At 40.3% G+C, this 18,942-nt stretch overlaps 1 protein-coding gene across 4 annotated transcripts in view; it reads right to left on the bottom strand.

Annotated features, from left to right (window-relative positions):
- LOC135081929 (solute carrier organic anion transporter family member 74D-like) overlaps nt 1-18,942 on the bottom strand; it is a 58,397-nt gene that overhangs the window by 19,829 nt on the left and 19,626 nt on the right. For 2 of the 4 annotated variants that reach the window (XM_063976857.1, XM_063976787.1), the window contains exons 2-4: nt 16,677-17,407; nt 7,557-7,697; nt 656-790 (exon numbers count right to left, since the gene is read on the bottom strand). In XM_063976857.1, the coding sequence (XP_063832927.1) occupies nt 656-790; nt 7,557-7,697; nt 16,677-17,334 (934 nt within the window). In that variant the 5' untranslated portion in view covers nt 17,335-17,407. Of the gene's footprint in view, nt 1-655; nt 791-7,556; nt 7,698-16,676; nt 17,408-17,480; nt 17,731-18,379; nt 18,528-18,942 lie in introns of those variants that run through there. The other 2 variants (XM_063976927.1, XM_063976719.1) reach the window with 2 other exon arrangements.

Raw genomic sequence — 18,942 nt, forward strand, 5'->3', positions numbered from 1 at the left:
TCAAATGTTTTTGATCTAAGTAACTGATAACATTTTACACATGTACGAAACTTTTGTGGTTAATGGTATTAGTCTAATTGAATCATTATACACAAAATAAATAATCATTTGTCTTTTACTTTTTGTGCTATAAATTAAGTTACATTCTTTTTCACCAACCAACAATACATAGTTTTTTTTGTGTATATTAATATGAGTCATCTTATATTGTTAATCACAAATTCAATCTGAACAACTTCAATCGTGTAAAAAGTAGTAACACGAGTCGTACCTCTTGACACAATAAAAAAGTGAAAGGAGCCTCCGGTACACTTTGTTAAAAGTAGACATGTATCAATATACACGAAAGAAAACTCAAAATTGGTTCACAAAGCCTTACTTGTATCATTTGGCACAAAATTATTTTCTTTTCTATACGTCGTAGAAACATACCGATTAGATACAAAAATAGCTAATTTTTCAGAGATTCACATTATGTTATAAAGTCAATTTTGATCTAAGTCGAGTTAGATCCCTTTTCACTGGGGGTACAGATTTGTCAACGTTAAAGTAAGATGGTACAACTCAGCCTGAGTCTAGTCAAATCACTGCTGGTACTAACTTCATAAGATCTCTTTCAGTAATTAAGCATTTTTATATTTTTTTGAATAAATACCTTTGAGAAAAGGATCTCCTTTAACTTCCACGGTCTTCTTGGGCGGCGGAGGCAGCGGCTCCTGCTTGATCTGCCGCGGGAAGCAGAACATCAGACCCGCCAGCAACACCACGAAGACCGCGATGAATACCATGCCTGCAACGTAGTTACACTTCAATTACAAATAGTCAAGTCAAATCAAATAGTTTATTCACCACATAGGCCCTTTCCAGGGCACTTATACACGTCCCAAATACAGTGTGAGTCACGTTAAAGTGTACATATGAAAATAGATGAAACTAGACCTATTTTTATCGACAAAAAAGAGGTCAAAAATTTTTTGAGATTTTTTTTTAATTTTTTATAGAATTTTTTTTCTTCCAATTACTTATTGTAAAGAAAACGTAATAACTTTTAAACTAAGCGGTATATCCTGATAAAATAAAAACAGTAATAATGCTAAATAACAGGCGATACTAAAAAAACACATACAATACACAAAAAGTAATAAAAAATGATACTTTTTGAAAAAAATCTGCTTAAAAATTCGTGTTTTTTTGGTTATTTGATAAATTTCTCCAAAAAATGCCCCTATAACAGGTGGTTTTTATTGTTGTGTATTATTCTCTATCGTATTACCTTTGTAAAACCAAAAATTGCATGTCTCTATCCCTAACACAACATTTGCTATGATAGTTTGAACAAAGGCCTACCACAACATTATTCTCCTCTACAGGTAGGGACAATTTTAATTTTAACTAAAATGCTTATTTTACTTCGAAATCTTTTGTTTTTACTTAAAATCTAACTTGTCTTTATCAAAATTACAAATCTAGAGCCATTTTCAGTTTCGTTGTTAACGAAGCGTTGAATGGAGCGCCCGGAGAGGCTTAGTTCAAACGATCATAGCAAATGTTGTGATAGGGATAGAGACATGCAATTTTTGGTTTTACAAAGGTAATCAGTGTTGCCAGAAGGTTACTTTTGTAACCTTTTAGGTTACTTTTGAACTGCATTGGTTACTTTTAGGTTACACTAATGAAAAGGTTACTTTTAGGTGATTTTTCAGAAATTGTAGAATTAACTTGTACAGGTTATTCAGTAAAAATATTAATAGTGACAATTTAAAAATTATGTCATAAACTGCATTTAAACATGAATTTGATTTATTATTTGTTAAAGACAATGAGTTTTAGCAAATGTTTTTTTGATAATAAAACGCAAATCCATGAAACGGTTTTATACGACCGGTCACTTTTCGGTCTTCATGGAATGGTCAAAATTTCGAATTTAGGTAAACATGAACCATCCATGAACAACCTTACACAATCGCTCCGCACCCCCCCCCCCCCCCCCCCCCGTATGAAGGTTACTTTTTATTCAAAAAGGTTACATTTTTTTATATTTCTGGTAATTTCTGACAAGACCCGACTGGCAACACTGAAGGTAATACAATAGAGAATAATACAAAACAATAAAAACCACCTGTTATAGGGGCATTTTTCGGAGAAATTTATCAAATAACCAAAAAAACACGAATTTTTAAGCAGATTTTTTTCAAAAAGTATCATTTTTTATTATTTGTTGGCATTTTTTGTGTATTGTATGTATTTTTTTAGTATCACCTGTTATTTAGCATTATTACTGTTTTTATTTTATCAGGATATACTGCTTAGTTTAAAAGTTATTACGTTTTCTTTACAATAAGTAATTGGAAGAAAAAAAATTCTATAAAAAATAAAAATAAAATCTCAAAAAAATTTTGACCACTTTTTTGTCGATAAATATAGGTCTAGTTTCATCTATTTTCATATGTACACTTTAACGTGACTCACACTGTATAGCTGGCCCTACCACCACTACGGGACAACATATGGGCTGGTGCAGAAGTGGCGGAACTCAGTCACATTTGTCGAGATGTTTAGTCTACGAACAAATATGAATACGTACAATTTGTACATACCCATTGCCGGTGCATACCTACAGACAGCCTAAATTAATTTTCTGCCGAAGATATTTTTGGCAACTTGTTCGCCAAATCGTTAGTTCGTTCCGGTAAAATCTTATTCCTTGTTGTTCGCTAAATAAACAACTACTCGTCCTGAAGGCACTAGCGGCGTAAGGGGGGGGGCGGTCCACCCCGGGTGCCAAGCCTCATGCCCTTTTCACATGTCCCGGTTGCCGGCTAACCGGCGCCGGGTACCCGGTGGTGAAGTGTATGGGCATGGTACGTAGCTTTCACATGTACCGGCGTAATTAATCCGGCATGCCCATACACTTCACCACCAGGTACCCGGCGCCGGTTAGCCGGCAACCGGGACATATGAAAAGGGCCTCAGGGGGTGACACAAGTCGCGCAGATTAGTACTGATTAGCGCATCTGCATGACAAGTCTGCGGTCCATGTCATGATACGGGGGGGGGCGATTGTCTTTCAATCTTCGGATCGGTAGGTAACCCCAAAATCCTGGGGGGTAGGAGGTGCCTTAGGACTTATGACGGGGGGATGGGGGGTGATCGCCCCGGGTGCCAACCCATGCTACGCCGCCACTGCCTGAAGGATCGACAGTTTCATGGAACAAGGTCAATGAAAGATTTGCATGTAGAGTCATAGAGATAGAGATGTACTGAAGGTAATGTAAACTGAAAATAAACGTTTTCCAGCATCAACCACGTTACACATAAGTGATCTATACTAAACGTAAAGTAGTGTCAATTGATTGAAGTGTGTGTTTAATAAGGAGCCCATCAACTACTTTCAGATTTAGACGTTATCAGTCTTACAAGTAACGAATAACGTACGCAGCCATATTATTTATTATTATTGGTTTTTTGGGCCTTCATTTGCGCCAGCTCGACCAAGTTTGATCTTTTGTGGCAGCCCTTGTGTTTAGAGTTCACTGCTTAGTCCCGTTGAGTCTATAAATTTCCAGATTCTTTGGAGCGTGATATCTGCTATCTCATCCGGGTGCATGATGTGTCGCCCGAGATGGATACTTCTTTTGCTCATAAAATACGCAGCCATAAATAAAATAATGTATTCGAAGCTGAAGATTCAAATGTGATAAACGTCATAAAATGTGCTCGTCATAAAACCTGAATATTTTTACACCAACCGATATCTCCAAAAACTGAAGATAACATTTTGTCAACCAAGAAATCGAATCGACATAAATGTTTAAAACCAGACATTTAAGCGAAACGGCTTATGAAAACATAACTACCATGAGAGTTCCAGTTCAAGCATCGAGTTCAATTGATTAATTTGTCTAGACATTGCAAAAAGTATATACCTAAATTGGAATATACACAGTGGTTAAAACTTCTTTCAACCATACAAACAATATTACATTTCCGTTCAGTGAGAAACCACAATCTTTATTCCTTCCTTACAAAGAAACGGGCATTCAACCATGATCCGCTAATTGTATGAAGCATAATTTGCTTTAAGTCTTATAGAGCTAGTAATAAGTATGTACCTATAATGTGCGAAAATTTCGAAGTCTATTTAACGTGGATATATTAAAGCTGAAGACAAACAAATCTGAAAAGACTATAACGAATACCATAAACATGAGATTGCATTGCTCAGAACCAAAGCCGAAATCGTCAGTGCAAAAAAAAATTGACCAAACAGTACACGTAGCTTCTATTTGCACATTTTATCAGAAGGATCGAGTGTAGGATGTTACAATTATCACGATTATCAGGCGGCAGTGAGAAAAGGCCGGGTATAAAGCACGATAATCCGCATACAGGTACTATTTATTCATCAAAGATGTAGTTAAAAATTCACGCTCGGCGAGGCGCCAGCGAGCGCGACGAAAAGAATGAATCTGTAATTTGGGCAAACACGAACGCATTAATAAGAAACTCAGATGAAAACCATAGCAGATAAAAATAATACTTAATTGGGCCCACCACAACACACCTAACACCAGACGGAGACTGCGACAGCAAAAGGAAAACAAGAGTCATTCACACGTTTAATGGCGCGAGGGATTTTAAGTTCTTTTAAAAGCACGTTGTTTATGTTCAACACGACTTTAAGTGATTCGATCGTATTGTTAAACCACTAAACTACTTCAGCAAAATAGCAAAAACCGATGGCTATTATGTTTTTCCGCAGTACTTAGGTAGGCCATGTGCCCATCCATGCTCGCGTGTTTTGTTATGTTGTTACGACGAATACAAACACCAAATTCCGTCGACTTAAAAGCATCCTACAATAAATCCTATGAAACGAAGCGAATGAAAATAAAAACGAAATGTACCAACACTTGTAACGACGCAGGAAATTCGCCCACCGTAATTTGGCTTGCACATGCAGCTTTTTAAAGAATTTCTGAAAAGTACAACGTATTAAAGTAATTAGGAATGAAAACACAACGAATGCTTAAGAGCGTTTATTTTCGTTCCACCAGTTGGAAAAATATGGAAATGTACCAACCGCATTCAAAAAAATTTTTATTTATTAAATATCTAAGAATGAATTTGGATTATCGGGATCGGGAGCTATAAATCATCACCCAACTCAAAACTCTACAATCTACATCTCTTCCTACATCTACGTAGCCGCGAAATGCTATATTATGTACAAAACACCAATCTACCAATATCTACTGGAAAATCTCTGTCAGTATCAAGGTTGGTGATAGCCCATTTATCACCCTTGAATCAGCGCGGAACCCTAGGCTCAAATGTAAACAATTCGAATATAACCAAACAGAAAACGTTTGTGTGGTTACAAGGTCGCCCGGTCGACGCTCAGTCAAGGGCGTTCACTAGACACGGGGCCTACCCACGGTGGGACTCAAAATTGTATTCTCCTTACATGCCTATCAGGGATCTACGAGGACTAAAGTTACAAACGTGACGTAACTATAGAATGCGCGGTGGCTTCAGAAAGGCAGACGCTGCGGGTGTATCTCGTGACATTTGTAGCATAGAGTCGAGAAGACGAAGGTCAAGTCAGAACCGGTTTAAAAGTAAAAGTGAGCAAGGCGGCGGTCGCGTGTCCACCCACTAAATCCTCATTACGAGCAGCGGCGGCATAATTGTCGGCAAGGCGCGCAGCCTTGGCCGTGACCGGCTGTAGATAGAGCGCTTATTTTAGTTGTGGTGACGCGCCGTGATGTAACGCGCCTGGCGTTATGTAATGTGGAGCGAGCGCCGACGCAGCGTGACGGCCCGCCGATACACTGAGAAATAGCGAAAGCCAAACCGAGATTGCACCGCACCACGTGTCAGCGCCGCAGCCGGCACTCGCAGCACTAAGTGTAAACAACGCGACCACACCACGCCGAGTGCCAACACGCCCACTAAACTCCACGTCAAAACAATGTAAATTCAGAAACACAATGATGAAACATCAGATTTCTCTAGCAACCCTTCTCAGAAGTAATAATTCCAAAATTGACATGCGATTGAAGCCGAATGAGGGAAGGTGTAATGGACGATGATTAACATGTTGCGCGATGCAATCCAAGCGCTTATTATCTGTTAAGAAATATTGTGCAGCGGGCTTGCAAATTCGCAGGAAAGCGATTTGCGTAAATGATACCGACTGATATGCAGATTTCAAGTGAAATCGCAGCCATTGAATCATTTGACGGACCCCCGGGAATCTTTATGATCGGAGTTTGTACTTAAATTTAAATATAACATAAAAATATTACCAAGCGGTGCGTTAAACAAGTTATTGAAATTCAGAGCTTCATTCATAAACTTATGGCAGTTGAACAATAAGGAAATACGCAGAAACCATTCAATGAGTATTTGCGAATTCTCTTTATTGCGAGTCGAAACACGTTTGTAGCAGTTTTCTACACTACACAATCAGCCGAAGAGGCTTCCTAAAATTTTGAATTACAGGATTTTCGTTCTTGGTTTCTAGGTGATAAAGGTTTTTAGTATGAAGGCTGCGTGCACGCTGCGGTTGGCAGCCTACGCACGCATTCGATTGGTACTAAAGTCACGCGCATGCTTTCTTCGTGGATTTTGCGCGCAAATCTGTGCAAGCGCTTGCTAACGGTAGATGGTGGTTCCGCGATGGAATGCGAGGGGCTGCGCTCCTTGTGTTACCGCCGGGAGCATTTCTGTGTCATCTATTCCAAATTTAACTGTTAAATTCTAAATTTAGCGAGTCACCTGTTTGTTAGCTGCGACAATAGTCAGGTATGCTAAGCAATGTGCGGATAAAATGGATCTTGTAAATTGATCGGTTAAGAACCAGTTATGTAGATCCAGATTTGCACTAATGCCAATTACAATTTCATGAAGTGCATTATGATTCTGTACAGCGCTAATAATTTATGTTAATCCCGCATTTACGAGAGCGGCTGGTAGTAATTCATCAGGGCTGATTGCTCGGCCGGGTGAAGCTTCAGCGAGTACCAATTTATGCGTTCGCGTGAAACTGAATAGACACGTTACAAAATTGCCGAGCCATACTGGTGCATCTTCATTGATTATTATCATAATCAGTCCACATCAGCTTCAAGGGTATGAGTAAATCACTATCAAATACGTCTTCATCAGAATCAACATAGTAATTAAATTTTAGAAAAAATGGCACACAGTTGTAAGCTTGAAAAGATTGATTGTCTTAGAAGCTTTGTCTATTTTGCCAAATATTTGTTGAAACAATGTACCTACATAATCTACTCGTATATAAAATCCGCGATAGAAAATGTCACTAGTTGACATGCCATACATACGTTAAGTGGTTTTATCATTGTGAAAAAATTGGGTCAAAAGAGCAACTTTTAACTAAATATGAAGCCACATTAAATACTACTTTAACAAAATGATAATTTTCCAACTAAAAGATTATCCGATATCCTGCTGCCCTACATTTAATTTATTAAACCATTAGTTTATCAACCAAAAAACCAAGGCAAAACTTCAGGCAATTTACTCACCAAGCCACCACGCGCCGACCCACTTAGGGTTGTCCGAGGAGTATCCAGGGTCCAACAGAGGGTTCACGTATACTCCAGTGCTGAAGGCTCCCAGCATGAAGCCCAGCGCTGGGCCGATCACTCGGATGCCGATCGTAATCGCTGTGGACAATAGAGAAGCACTATTAATCCGACCATCTAGCACGCGTTAAGGCGTGGTTATGACAACTTTAAATGATAGGATAGTCATTATTGTAAGAAATACATTCGTTTCCAAGACATTTCTGACGACATACGAGTAGAGCAACAAGTGTCAAGAACATAAAATCCCAGAAAAGATTTATATCTTACAACTGAGTATAGCCCTTCTAATTCCTTTCAGCGATTCTCCTTGAAGGCCTATTCAGGGGAAAATCATGGAGGCATAGTAATTAAGAACTATCCGACTGAATCATTTTATCAGTATTGCAGCATTTGCAGCAAACGCATTCGGAATGTATCCTAATCTGTATTTAGCACTGGCATAAAAAAAACTCATACACGTTCCGCTCCAGTGATCTCACGAGACGCTTACATCGCACGTTACATTAATTTTGTAATACATAAAGAATGACTGTCTAAAAAATTAATCATCCCGAGGCATGAAACGCAATCCAGCACAAGGCGGATTCAGCGATAATTCAGGGAAACATCATTATCGAACGGTTAATCATGCAGTAAATATTAATGGGCGTAATCGCGGAGGCGGAGATGGTCATTATGCAAATCAAGATGGACTCTCGGACACAGAATGGACCCCTGTCGTTTATCTCAATAGGACTAGGGCTCAGAGGCTAATTGAGGGTCGATGAACCCGAGTCGACAAATTATCGCATGAAGAACTGCGGCCGTCAGCGGCCCCCGCGCGTCGTAGAAAACGACGACCGCAAACACTCGCCCGAGAAATAGGTTTCGAGATTGCTCAACAAATTACTATTCTGAGAACACGTATGTACTTAAGCTTTTTCTGTATTTGAAAATCCAGGAAACCTTAATGACTGATGCATAGTAATGGAGTATTGATAGCTAGCTGCATACAGATAAATTAAAGTGGAACAGAAAGGTCTCGAACGCTCGCCTTTGGCCGTGAGAAATCTTCGACCCCATCAAAAAAAACCTGTCCCACATTCAAAAAATTAAATTAAAGACCTGGTATAATAAAATAACAAAAGCCACTTTAGGGTGATTGACCGAAAAACAATCAGGTACTTAGGTCCCAAATGTAATAATTCTCAGAATCCAACCGCATCGCTTGCCAAAAAACATACGGCTCGATCGACTCGCGTGCTTCGTGCTCCGAGGAAAATAAAATATACGTTCCTATTATCATCATGCGCTTTTGTAATAAATAATGGCCTCGTCTGGATCGTTTTTCAAAACGGACGATGCTCGCGACTCCATACAAGTTTTTATTAAGTCCAGCTACAACGTCTTTACCGGTTCCAATGCATCATTAACATCGTTTCCGAGTGATGCTACAGCGAATTAATGTTCGATGATTGTCAAAAAATGACGAATTGCGTCTTCAAAATCTTTGTAGTCATAGTCCAGTCATTTAAGCTTAAATTAGGTAAGAATCTCGGAATTAGAGATACCCAGCTGTAAGTCTGTAAATACTTGTATATTGACACCCTAAAAGTTGTCTCAAAACCTACATATGGTAGGGTGTAAGCAACTATTCAATTTTAAGGTCAAAGGTCACAAAAATCTTTTTTTTGCGCTTTTTTTGGAAATATCTCATTTCCTATGGGTTTTTTGCTATTTGTATTTATTATCAATATTGTAGAATACTAAATTCTCTACAAATTTTGTTTAAAAAATTTTTTTATACGGTGAACCGTTTTCGAGATAGAGGGCGGAAAGCGCGCGGTCACTGCATCACTTCAGGTCAACTTAAGCGGTTTAGGTTTTTCATACAAAAGGATTTTCCCGCTAATTCCCGTGGGAATTTCGGTAATTACTTGTTGTAAATAAGCTTTAAGTTTACTAAGGTACCTACATGCCAAATTTCAAGCGTCTAACTTCCGTTAAGCGTTTAGATTTTTCATATAAAAGGATTTTCCCGCTAATTCCTGTTCCCGTGGGAATTCCTAAGTAAACTATAACCTGCCCAGGTGTATGAAGAATAATTGTACCAAGTTTCGTTAAAATCCGTCGAGTAGTTTTTGTTTCTATAAGGAACATACAGACAGACAAAAATTTTACTGATTGCATTTTTGGCATCAGTATCGATCACTAATCACCCCCTGATAGTTATTTTGAAAATATATTTCATTAATAGAATTCTGTCCGTCTGTATGATCCTTATAGAAACAAAAACTACTCGACGGATTTTAACGAAACTTGGTACAATTATTCTTCATACACCTGGGCAGGTTATAGTATACTTAGGAATTCCCACGAGAACAGGAATTAGCGGGAAAATCCTTTTGTATGAAAAATCTAAACGCTTAACGGAAGTTAGACGCTTGAAATTTGGCATGTAGGTACCTTAGTAAACTCAAAGCTTAGTTACAACAAGGAATTCCCGAAATTCCCACAGGAATTAGCGGGAAAATCCTTTTGTATGAAAAATCTAAACCGCTTAAGTAGACCTGAAGTGATGCAGTGACCGCGCGCTCTCCGCCCTCTATCTCGAAAACGGTTCACCGTATAAAAAAAGTTTTTAAACAAAATTTGTAGAGAATTTAGTATTCTACAATATTGATAATAAATACAAATAGCAAAAAAACCACAGGAAATGAGATATTTCTTAAAAAAGCGCAAAAAAACGATTTTTGTGAACGTTGACCTTGAAATTTAATAGTTGCTTACACCCTACCATATGTAGGTTTTGAGACAACTTTTAGGGTGTCAATATACACGTATTTACAGACTTACAGCTGGGTATCTCGAATTCCGAGGTGAACTTACTATAATGACTGGACTATCAGTTCATATGCGTGTGTATTTTTTTATTATCATATCAGTCGAGCTTTTTAAAATTGCGTCCATGGAAAAATCTAATTATAATACAACTCGTGCGGTTAAAATATTCAAATATTCAATTGCACTGACCCAAATGATCTCTACATTCTATTTAACATGTTTTAAAAACGAAATAGAATCTACATTAAAATTGAAATGTATTGATATGAAAGGCAACAGGGCTAGGAGAGATAACCTTGCAGCGTCCGCACAGTAAATAAGGTCATCTGGTTCTACAATCATATGCGACCATTATATGAATCGTGAAAATCATGAATGACATGCATTTGCTCTCGTTTTACCAAGTCAACACTTGACATCATTTAACGCTCATTGTGTAATCCCAAAACAGTAGATCTTGATAAGAAACCATTCGTCCGTCAACTCAAATTAACGTAAAAGGGCTCGTTCGTACAAAATGATGTAACAAATTCTCAACGATGTTTTCCTTAATAAAATGTTGTCTCGAAGTGTTTCGCAAGTCATTAACCAACCGCATGATTAACGAGAAAAAGTCATCATCAGAGTACCGGTCACTGAACTTTGATCTTATACCAATACGATTTTAGAATGTCGTATCTTTCCTATAAGAGGCGACAGTCATTGTTTCTAGAAATGGAGAACACACCTGTTGAAACAATGACGTAGTTCGTGTAACCATGTTAGTGTGCAAGTAAACATTGGCTGAGAAAAAATCTATCTACATGTTAAGTGGCATTTCAACAATATGACCTGTCTCATTCTTATTTTAAAAAACTAAAAAAAGATCGGCGGTTTTCACTTGTATTGCGATACACCTACTATTTTAATGCTGGTCCGAAGGATGTTCCTAATGATATAAGGACGATGGCCGTTGGGGCAGAAAAGTTCTCGAGTGGCGACCACGGGCTGGAAGACGAAGCGTGGGCAGGCCTCCTACTAGGTGGACCGACGATCTGGTAAAGGTCGCGGGAAGAGCCTGGATGCGGACAGCGCAGGACCGTTCATTGTGGAAAACCTTGGGAGAGGCCTTTGTCCAGCAGTGGACGTCATTTGGCTGAAACGAACGTAGGACAACAGAGGAAGCCTTCCATCGTGAAGCTCTTCCAGCAATGTATAGCGGTAAAAAAGGTTGTGCGTCTGTTTTAGTCCAGAATTATGCAGAATTATTGGTTTTTACAAAATGCATATAGTGGACCATTAGTCTCACGAGATATTTACAAAATTCAACTTGACGTACCTAATTGCCAAAACTTCAAAGGCTTCACTATTTTGATCATTGATGACAAAGTAAACACCAACGCAAATGATAAAAGTGGCCCACGAGCGCGTGCGCACTGCACGTCGCGATTGTGAATCAACATGATCTATAGAGAGGATCATTGGAAAAATTTATCATCTTTAGGGTTGCGCAAAACAAGACCACATAATTATTAATGCTATAATTGAGATGAACGTAATAACCGGGATTATAGTCAAAGCAATTTGTTTGATTCTGTTAGCTGTGATAGAGCTTTGAGTATCTTTTCTTTTCTGCGTCTATATGGTCTTAATTGGTCTTTCATACGACATACGACTGTTCGTTACGTCTGGCTCTGTGGCTTTACACTTTATATCTTCACTTTCAATTTTAGCTATAGTAAATAATAACATTTCCGCCGTCTAAACTTCGATTTACATGATTTTCACCAGTGATGAAGTCTACTGCAGATTACTGCAGCGCGGAAAGTCCATTTTGGTGCGTTATCGCAAATCGCAAAATAATACCGATATTTGGCGAATACCAAGTGTATTTATCTAATCGTAAACGTAATCTAATCCAGGCTCATGTTGCAACTATGTCGTAACGGCACTGACCTATGTCACTGCAGATCGCGCGAATCGCGAATGCGGGCACAAAAAAGTTGCATAATGCACACATGCGCTCGCACCGACTCTGTGACACGTAACGCAATACGTGCGCAGATCGCTTACAATGCACCTGTGCTCTAAACCGCTGACGATACTAAATAACACTTTCCCTTATTTTATTGTGCTTTGTAATGCAATCGGATCAGTGATTGTGGTGATCGCGAAACCTAATAGCCAAGGGTTCGTCGATGCCTTGGACGTTTATGGAATATTTCTTCTCTGACTTTTCGTCTGGCAATACGATTTGTTAATCTGTACTGGCAGAAGTCCAAGCAGTAACCTGCGAGGGATTTTATTATCGATTTATTACCAACAACACGACTGCATTAGCCAGTGACTCAGGCAGTGATCCCCATCGTATGTAGTCATTTATTCTAACCTTCGTTAGCTCTTCGACACTAAACGTCGATATCGAGTTGCATAACGGTCAATGGCTTCGCGCCCTAGTTGTAACCTAAATCCAATAAAAACCTACGCCACGAGGCACGTGGCGAGGTACCCCTGTCCCAATTTAGACGCGCCCCATTGACCTATATGCCGCAACAACGCTGAACGACTGATTCACCACGAGGAAAGTTTACGCAGAAATACACTACGTCGAGTCCAAACAAAATAAATTATTTTCTGAGAGTTGGACGCGTGGTCTTAGCGCAGATTTATGAGTATCATCCTAAGAATCACAATAAAGAGAGAGAACTGGCACCATCTACAATAATTAGGTGTTTAGTTCCACACATTCCAAGTCCTTACTCGTTTAGATAGATTTAAAGTTGAATAGGTAGGTGCACTCTTGCACATGTCAGTTTTCCCATGAAGCCTCATTGTTCCGCTATAGCCTTAGATCAGAAACAATCGATTAATTCCTAATCAAAAAAGCTATTTAAAATGCTGACTTCGTTTTTTTCCAAACTCTTTTGAAAGAAATATCATCTCTTATTTAAGATTTCTAAAAACAAAAAGTAAACCTAATGGAATCGAGCGCGCTATAATAAGATTATTAAACAAAACAATCATGATGTTCAAAGTGTACAATGTCCACATACAGTACACAGCAAACTTATCGTTATCATATTTATTACGAGTATTAGTATTATTCAACAATACCCCCTCGAAATGTTACATAATACATCAATCAATACTGATTACATTATTTGGAGCAAGTGAAAAAATTTCCTCGATCAATTTTGTTTTAATTGTCCTATTTACCGCGCGACCTTTAGTTTACACTCTGAACTACATGCCAATATTGTTGGTATCCTATTGAAGATGTCACAATCATACTCGAATGTCGCCGGCAAAGTACTAGTCGAAATTAGGGCATCGTCGAAGGAGCAAGATCGACGACGTAATATCGACAACGAGCTGAAATTGTCGCGGCGAGACGTCCCGACGGCCCACTGACACATTTGCGCCGGCGCGCCGCTGAAATAGCAATTGCATCCAATGCAACACCAACCACTACTATGCGTACGAGAACTTCAGTCCTAACACACAGACGGAAGGTAATTTCATGCTTACAACACAGAAAATTTGGTCCAGAATCGCAGGCGCATTGAAATTTAGATCACATTGTCACGCAACTCCGAGAACCCTTCTTGGAATTGCTGCGGTTAACGTGCTATTATGTAATCAGACTAGAATTGGTGAGGACGGATAGTAATGCGCTTTAGGAGACGTCGGTTCAGTTATTACGAAATGTCCTGACAGCTGTGTAAGAAAGATTAACGTACTGTATAAAAATATCCGCAGAGAAGATGGACGCACGATTGAATTACTCCAGGAAACGCTAAGTGGTAAACTGGACACTTGGCAAGACGGGATGAGCCGGTCGGCGCAGCATTTATAGCCTATTGCGGTTGCGATATCACGGCGAGAACTGGCTATCCAGCTAATCCAGCAAGTTTTTAGCATTAGGGTATTCTATGCCAATGGACTTTGGCAGGTTTTACGCATAAGATATGATAAAAATCAACTGAAACAGAAAGTATGCATATTGCAGCATTGCGCTGCATTTTTTCAGTTTTTTCAACATAATTTCAGTATGCAATTGCAAGGATATCCATATTCCATCCATCCTCCTTTCAGCATCAGGTACCATTCCAGTATTTTTTGTCCAGTTTTTAATTTACTTTGAAAACATTTTATACTCCTCGTTATAATCTGTCTATATCTGCTACTGAACATACTGTTTCATAATCTAGTAATTTTAGCAGAAAAAGGCAGATCACCAGAACTCCTTAAATACATTTACACGTAAAACATTCTAAAACAATTATTACATGCCTTGAAATAATGAGATAATGATCATAGGCCTCTTTTTCACACACCCACCAGCCTTAGAAATGAAGAGTATACGTAGGACGGTAAATACACGTTGTTGGTGGCAGCTAATAACTATCGGTGCTGAGAATATTGTAAACACGTTATCTATTTTATTTAAATAATAGGAGAAACTAAACATCTGCAGCATATAAAGTTGAAAAAGAAAGTTACGCAGAAAACGTAATAAAGATGATGCATAGCGTTCTGGAGCACCATCACGAATAACAGATTACCAGTTTTTCAGTAGTACAACAATAATTTGATACAATATTAATCTTAATTGGAATCCGAAAGCTTCAGAATCAGAAATAGAATCTTAATTTGCGTAAAATATTTGTAGATGATGCAAGTTAGAAGAGTGCACATATCCGAAATAGGAATTTCTGGTATTGCAATAAATGTGCATCGAAAAAATAGTTAACCACGTCCACAAAAAAATATACCTATTGTCTACAAAACTTCTATTCGTTATCAAAATTTCTTTAGCGAATAGTCACTCAAACTACATTTTTCGATTTTTTCAAGTTGTTTATTTAAAAACTTCTATTGATATAATAAAAGCTGTGGGTGTCCTAGGTAGCCCGTTAACGCACACAATTCATTTGCATACGTGCTATTGTTTTCTGAAATAGAAACCGACTGACATTATTAAGTAGTATTTATAACTAAGAGGCAATTTAACTATTGATAATATTGTTTATTACAGTGTATCTTGTTTGAGAACATATTTTTATCACATGTTTTGTTATAGCGGTTGTTAATATGTTCTGAGAAATTAATGTCGTTTAAATGATATCAACTTTAATGGTTGAGAGAGTTAACTCAATTATAGGCGCTAGGATCCAGGTGATCTTTAAATGACATTAAAATGGGATTTTCATTTATTAATTTGTCACATCTATTAACACCAATAAAACTAAAATAATTAAGAACAAAAAATATTATGCAACGATAGAGCAGGAAAGATTTCGTCCGACTACTCGCATCACGAGTAATAATATGATGTCGAAATATTTTCCATCGTCAAAGTGAGCTTTTTACGCAGTTGTAGGTATATTTATAAAATTTTATTTTTACCAATAAAAAATATTAAGGTTTGTGCGTTTTCAGATGTAGAGTTTAATATTAGTGATTTGTAAGTTGTAAGTTTTACCGCAACGTCTTTAATTTTTAAGTGAATGCATCATAGTGTGTTTACTACTACAATGTCAACAAAAAAATAATCGATAAGTTTATTATAGGATGCTTAAAGCTTGTTTGTTAGCCGCACCCTAGGTTCGGCCGGGTCACGCGCTATCGGGCGCGGGCGCCGCGAGGCAGCTTAGCACGCGGCGCAGACACAACAAACCTAACCCTGGAGTTTCTGCGCGCGCCAGCACTGACCCTTTGTTAACTTGCTTTGACTACCTCGCTGTAAGCCGAAACCAGTCCGCCTGCATCCGCTTCCAAACTATTTATTATTTATTCTCCGCCTGCATTCGACATGCACGCGAGCTGATCGACCGATTTCACCCGTAATAAGATATCCAAAAGAGGCAAGCACGGCATTCGCTTTCTTTTATAAGATACGCGTTTACGTCCATAAATTAAAAGGTCAAAGCATTAAAAATATGCATTGTGCATTGTATTGCACATTATTGTTAATTACGCAACAGACGGGAAGGCGTCCGGCAGAGCACGCGGTAGGCGGCGCGGTGGGCGTCGACTTTGATTTATACACTTTTATATGCCGAATTTATTGCTCAGAAAACGCTAACAATCGAATACGCCGGTAATAATCGAGACGCAATTTATGAGTCGAAATTAACTCCGAGCTTTGTTCCAGAGCTTACGCCCCATTGATACTCGACGGCGCTCGGCAATTTAGTGCAACGCCCGGAACAAAGTCAGGAGCGGCCATCGGCGCGGCAACAAATCACTCACCCATGTAGAGCGGCGACTGGCGGCTGCCGACGTTGTCGTCCACGTAGGGGATGCCGAGCGTGGCGATGCCGGTCTGGCCCACGCCCACCACCAGCAGGCAGATGAACAGCCAGGGGATGACGACCATGGTGATCTCGTTGCGTTCCCTGGTGCTGTTGAGCTGCATCATGCTGCAGTAGGTGCCGTTGGAGTCGTCGGGCAGACACGTGGGCGCCTCCCCGCCGCGGTGCGAGTCCAGGTGCACGTCCAGCAGGCGCGTGCCGTACAGCAGGTGCGGGACGATGCAGCCTATCACGCCCGCGGCCAGCACCAGCATCATGCTGGCGATCCAGCGCGGCCGGTGCCCGCGCCCCGCCAGGTACGTCAGGATCAGCGCCGTGCATATCTGCCCGATCTCCGTCGCCGCCAGCAGCAGCCCCGTCGTCTTCGAGTCGATCTTGAACAACTTCTCGATTGTCGTCGTCACGCTGACGAAGTAAGTGAGGAACATGCCCTGCAGGACCCAGCCCGAGAGGAACACGACCATGAACATTCGCGTCGAATGGAAGCAGCTGGGGTCGATGAGCTGGTTCGCCGGCATCTTGCAGTCGAGGGAGCCATTGTTGTTGCCGGTGGCCAACCGTTCCTGCTCCTCGGGAGTGGCTTCGACGCCTTTCATGGCGGCGTCCTCGGCCGCTGGGCCCGGAGGACCCGCCTCGGCTCCCGCTGAGACTTTAGCGACCGCACTCGCCCTGCAACAATAGAAAGAACGATCAAATCCTATTCAAAGTTATAGATTCACTTAAAACTATTAGATCAACTCACGTCATAGCGCGGCCGTAACTATCGTAATATGCTTCACAACCCCTAATCGGACGCGGCCGTCCGAGCGGAAAGGCGGCTCACGCAAAGCTCTGACGACTGTGACGCTTCCGTATAACGGAGTCGGAGCGTGCAACAACGTGATCGTCAATTTCAAAAATAAGGACCGGAATTATGTGTCGATCGTTCATAAATTTCCAACAAATGGAAAGCCCTCGAGCGTGGCTCGGGCTCGCGAGGGTGGAGAGGCTGCGTGCGCGCAGCGGCCGCGGCGAGGAGAGACTGCAGCGCGCAATTACCGGCGCAGGCGCAGCGCAATGCACCCGCTTCGCCCGCCCCTCAGCTTCTCCCCATACGGGGTTTTTATTGGCCGTCTATCCGTTTTTTGTGCGGCACGCATTTACACACGATGGGAGCCGTCTGCACGACGCCCTCCTCCAAAGATTCCCTCTCGTCTCGACACTATGGAATGTCTTTGTCCTTCGAAGGAAGCGTTTTAAACGCGTCCTAGTCGTGCACAGTTTACATACAATATGCGTTAATGCCTTTTTTGTCGCCTTTCGACCCTCGCGGGAACCAATGCTTTGGGGTGAGCCAAAAAAATCGGGGTTCTTTATGAGACACACGTGTGGAAGTATAACATTTAATCTTTCTTGCAACCCGGATAACGAAGTGAAAACGCATCTTGCAGCTGTTGATCACACATAAAAATCTCAATTAAGCCAATCGATCACCGCAATTTATCTCATCGATTTATATGTTAACAAATATGTCTGAGTTTACACTGCAATAACATTGAGACCCATAAAGGCAAAGGACGCAGACGTAAAGTTCGCAATAACAGCAACAGTAGAATATTAATGTGAACGACTCATACGGTTAACTGGACTTGCGAAACTCACCAGTGGGGGCCGATGACCACTGCCGACACCGGCCGGCTTGCGCTACAACCAGTTCCAGTAGGAAACCTATTGCAGAGATATATTAATTACAGTTGGTGTTGAGCAGACGCAACGGGGTGAGTGGGGCGCATTTTTCGACGAGCGTCGATAAGTGCAGCGCGGCGGTGACTGCATTCCGCGATAAGTACATTTTGTGCAATGGGAGAACTATCTGCACGCTATCGGTCGCTGATAACGGGAGGCAGCTACTCGGGCACGTTGCTGTCCAAAATACACCGACGGTTATGATTGTTACGTTTAGTCCGTGATAAAAGTTATTTTTGACGAGACGTATTAATTGACTTCATCAAACGAATGAAAACATTCTCAGTTAATATAGTATTGCGAAAAACTAAGAAGGAGCATAGGTTTTTCTTTTTCGCACAACAGCTCATTGCCCTTCAAAAGGCTCTCTACAATAATAACTCATAAACGATCGAGAGCTATTGATCAGCTTGCATTTAGATCAATGTTTCGAGGCGAGCAAATAATTGAGGCGACGTCCCGTTAAAGGAGCCCTGCGC

This window comes from Ostrinia nubilalis, chromosome 1 (genome assembly GCF_963855985.1).
Source record: "Ostrinia nubilalis chromosome 1, ilOstNubi1.1, whole genome shotgun sequence".
NCBI lineage: Eukaryota > Metazoa > Arthropoda > Insecta > Lepidoptera > Crambidae > Ostrinia > Ostrinia nubilalis.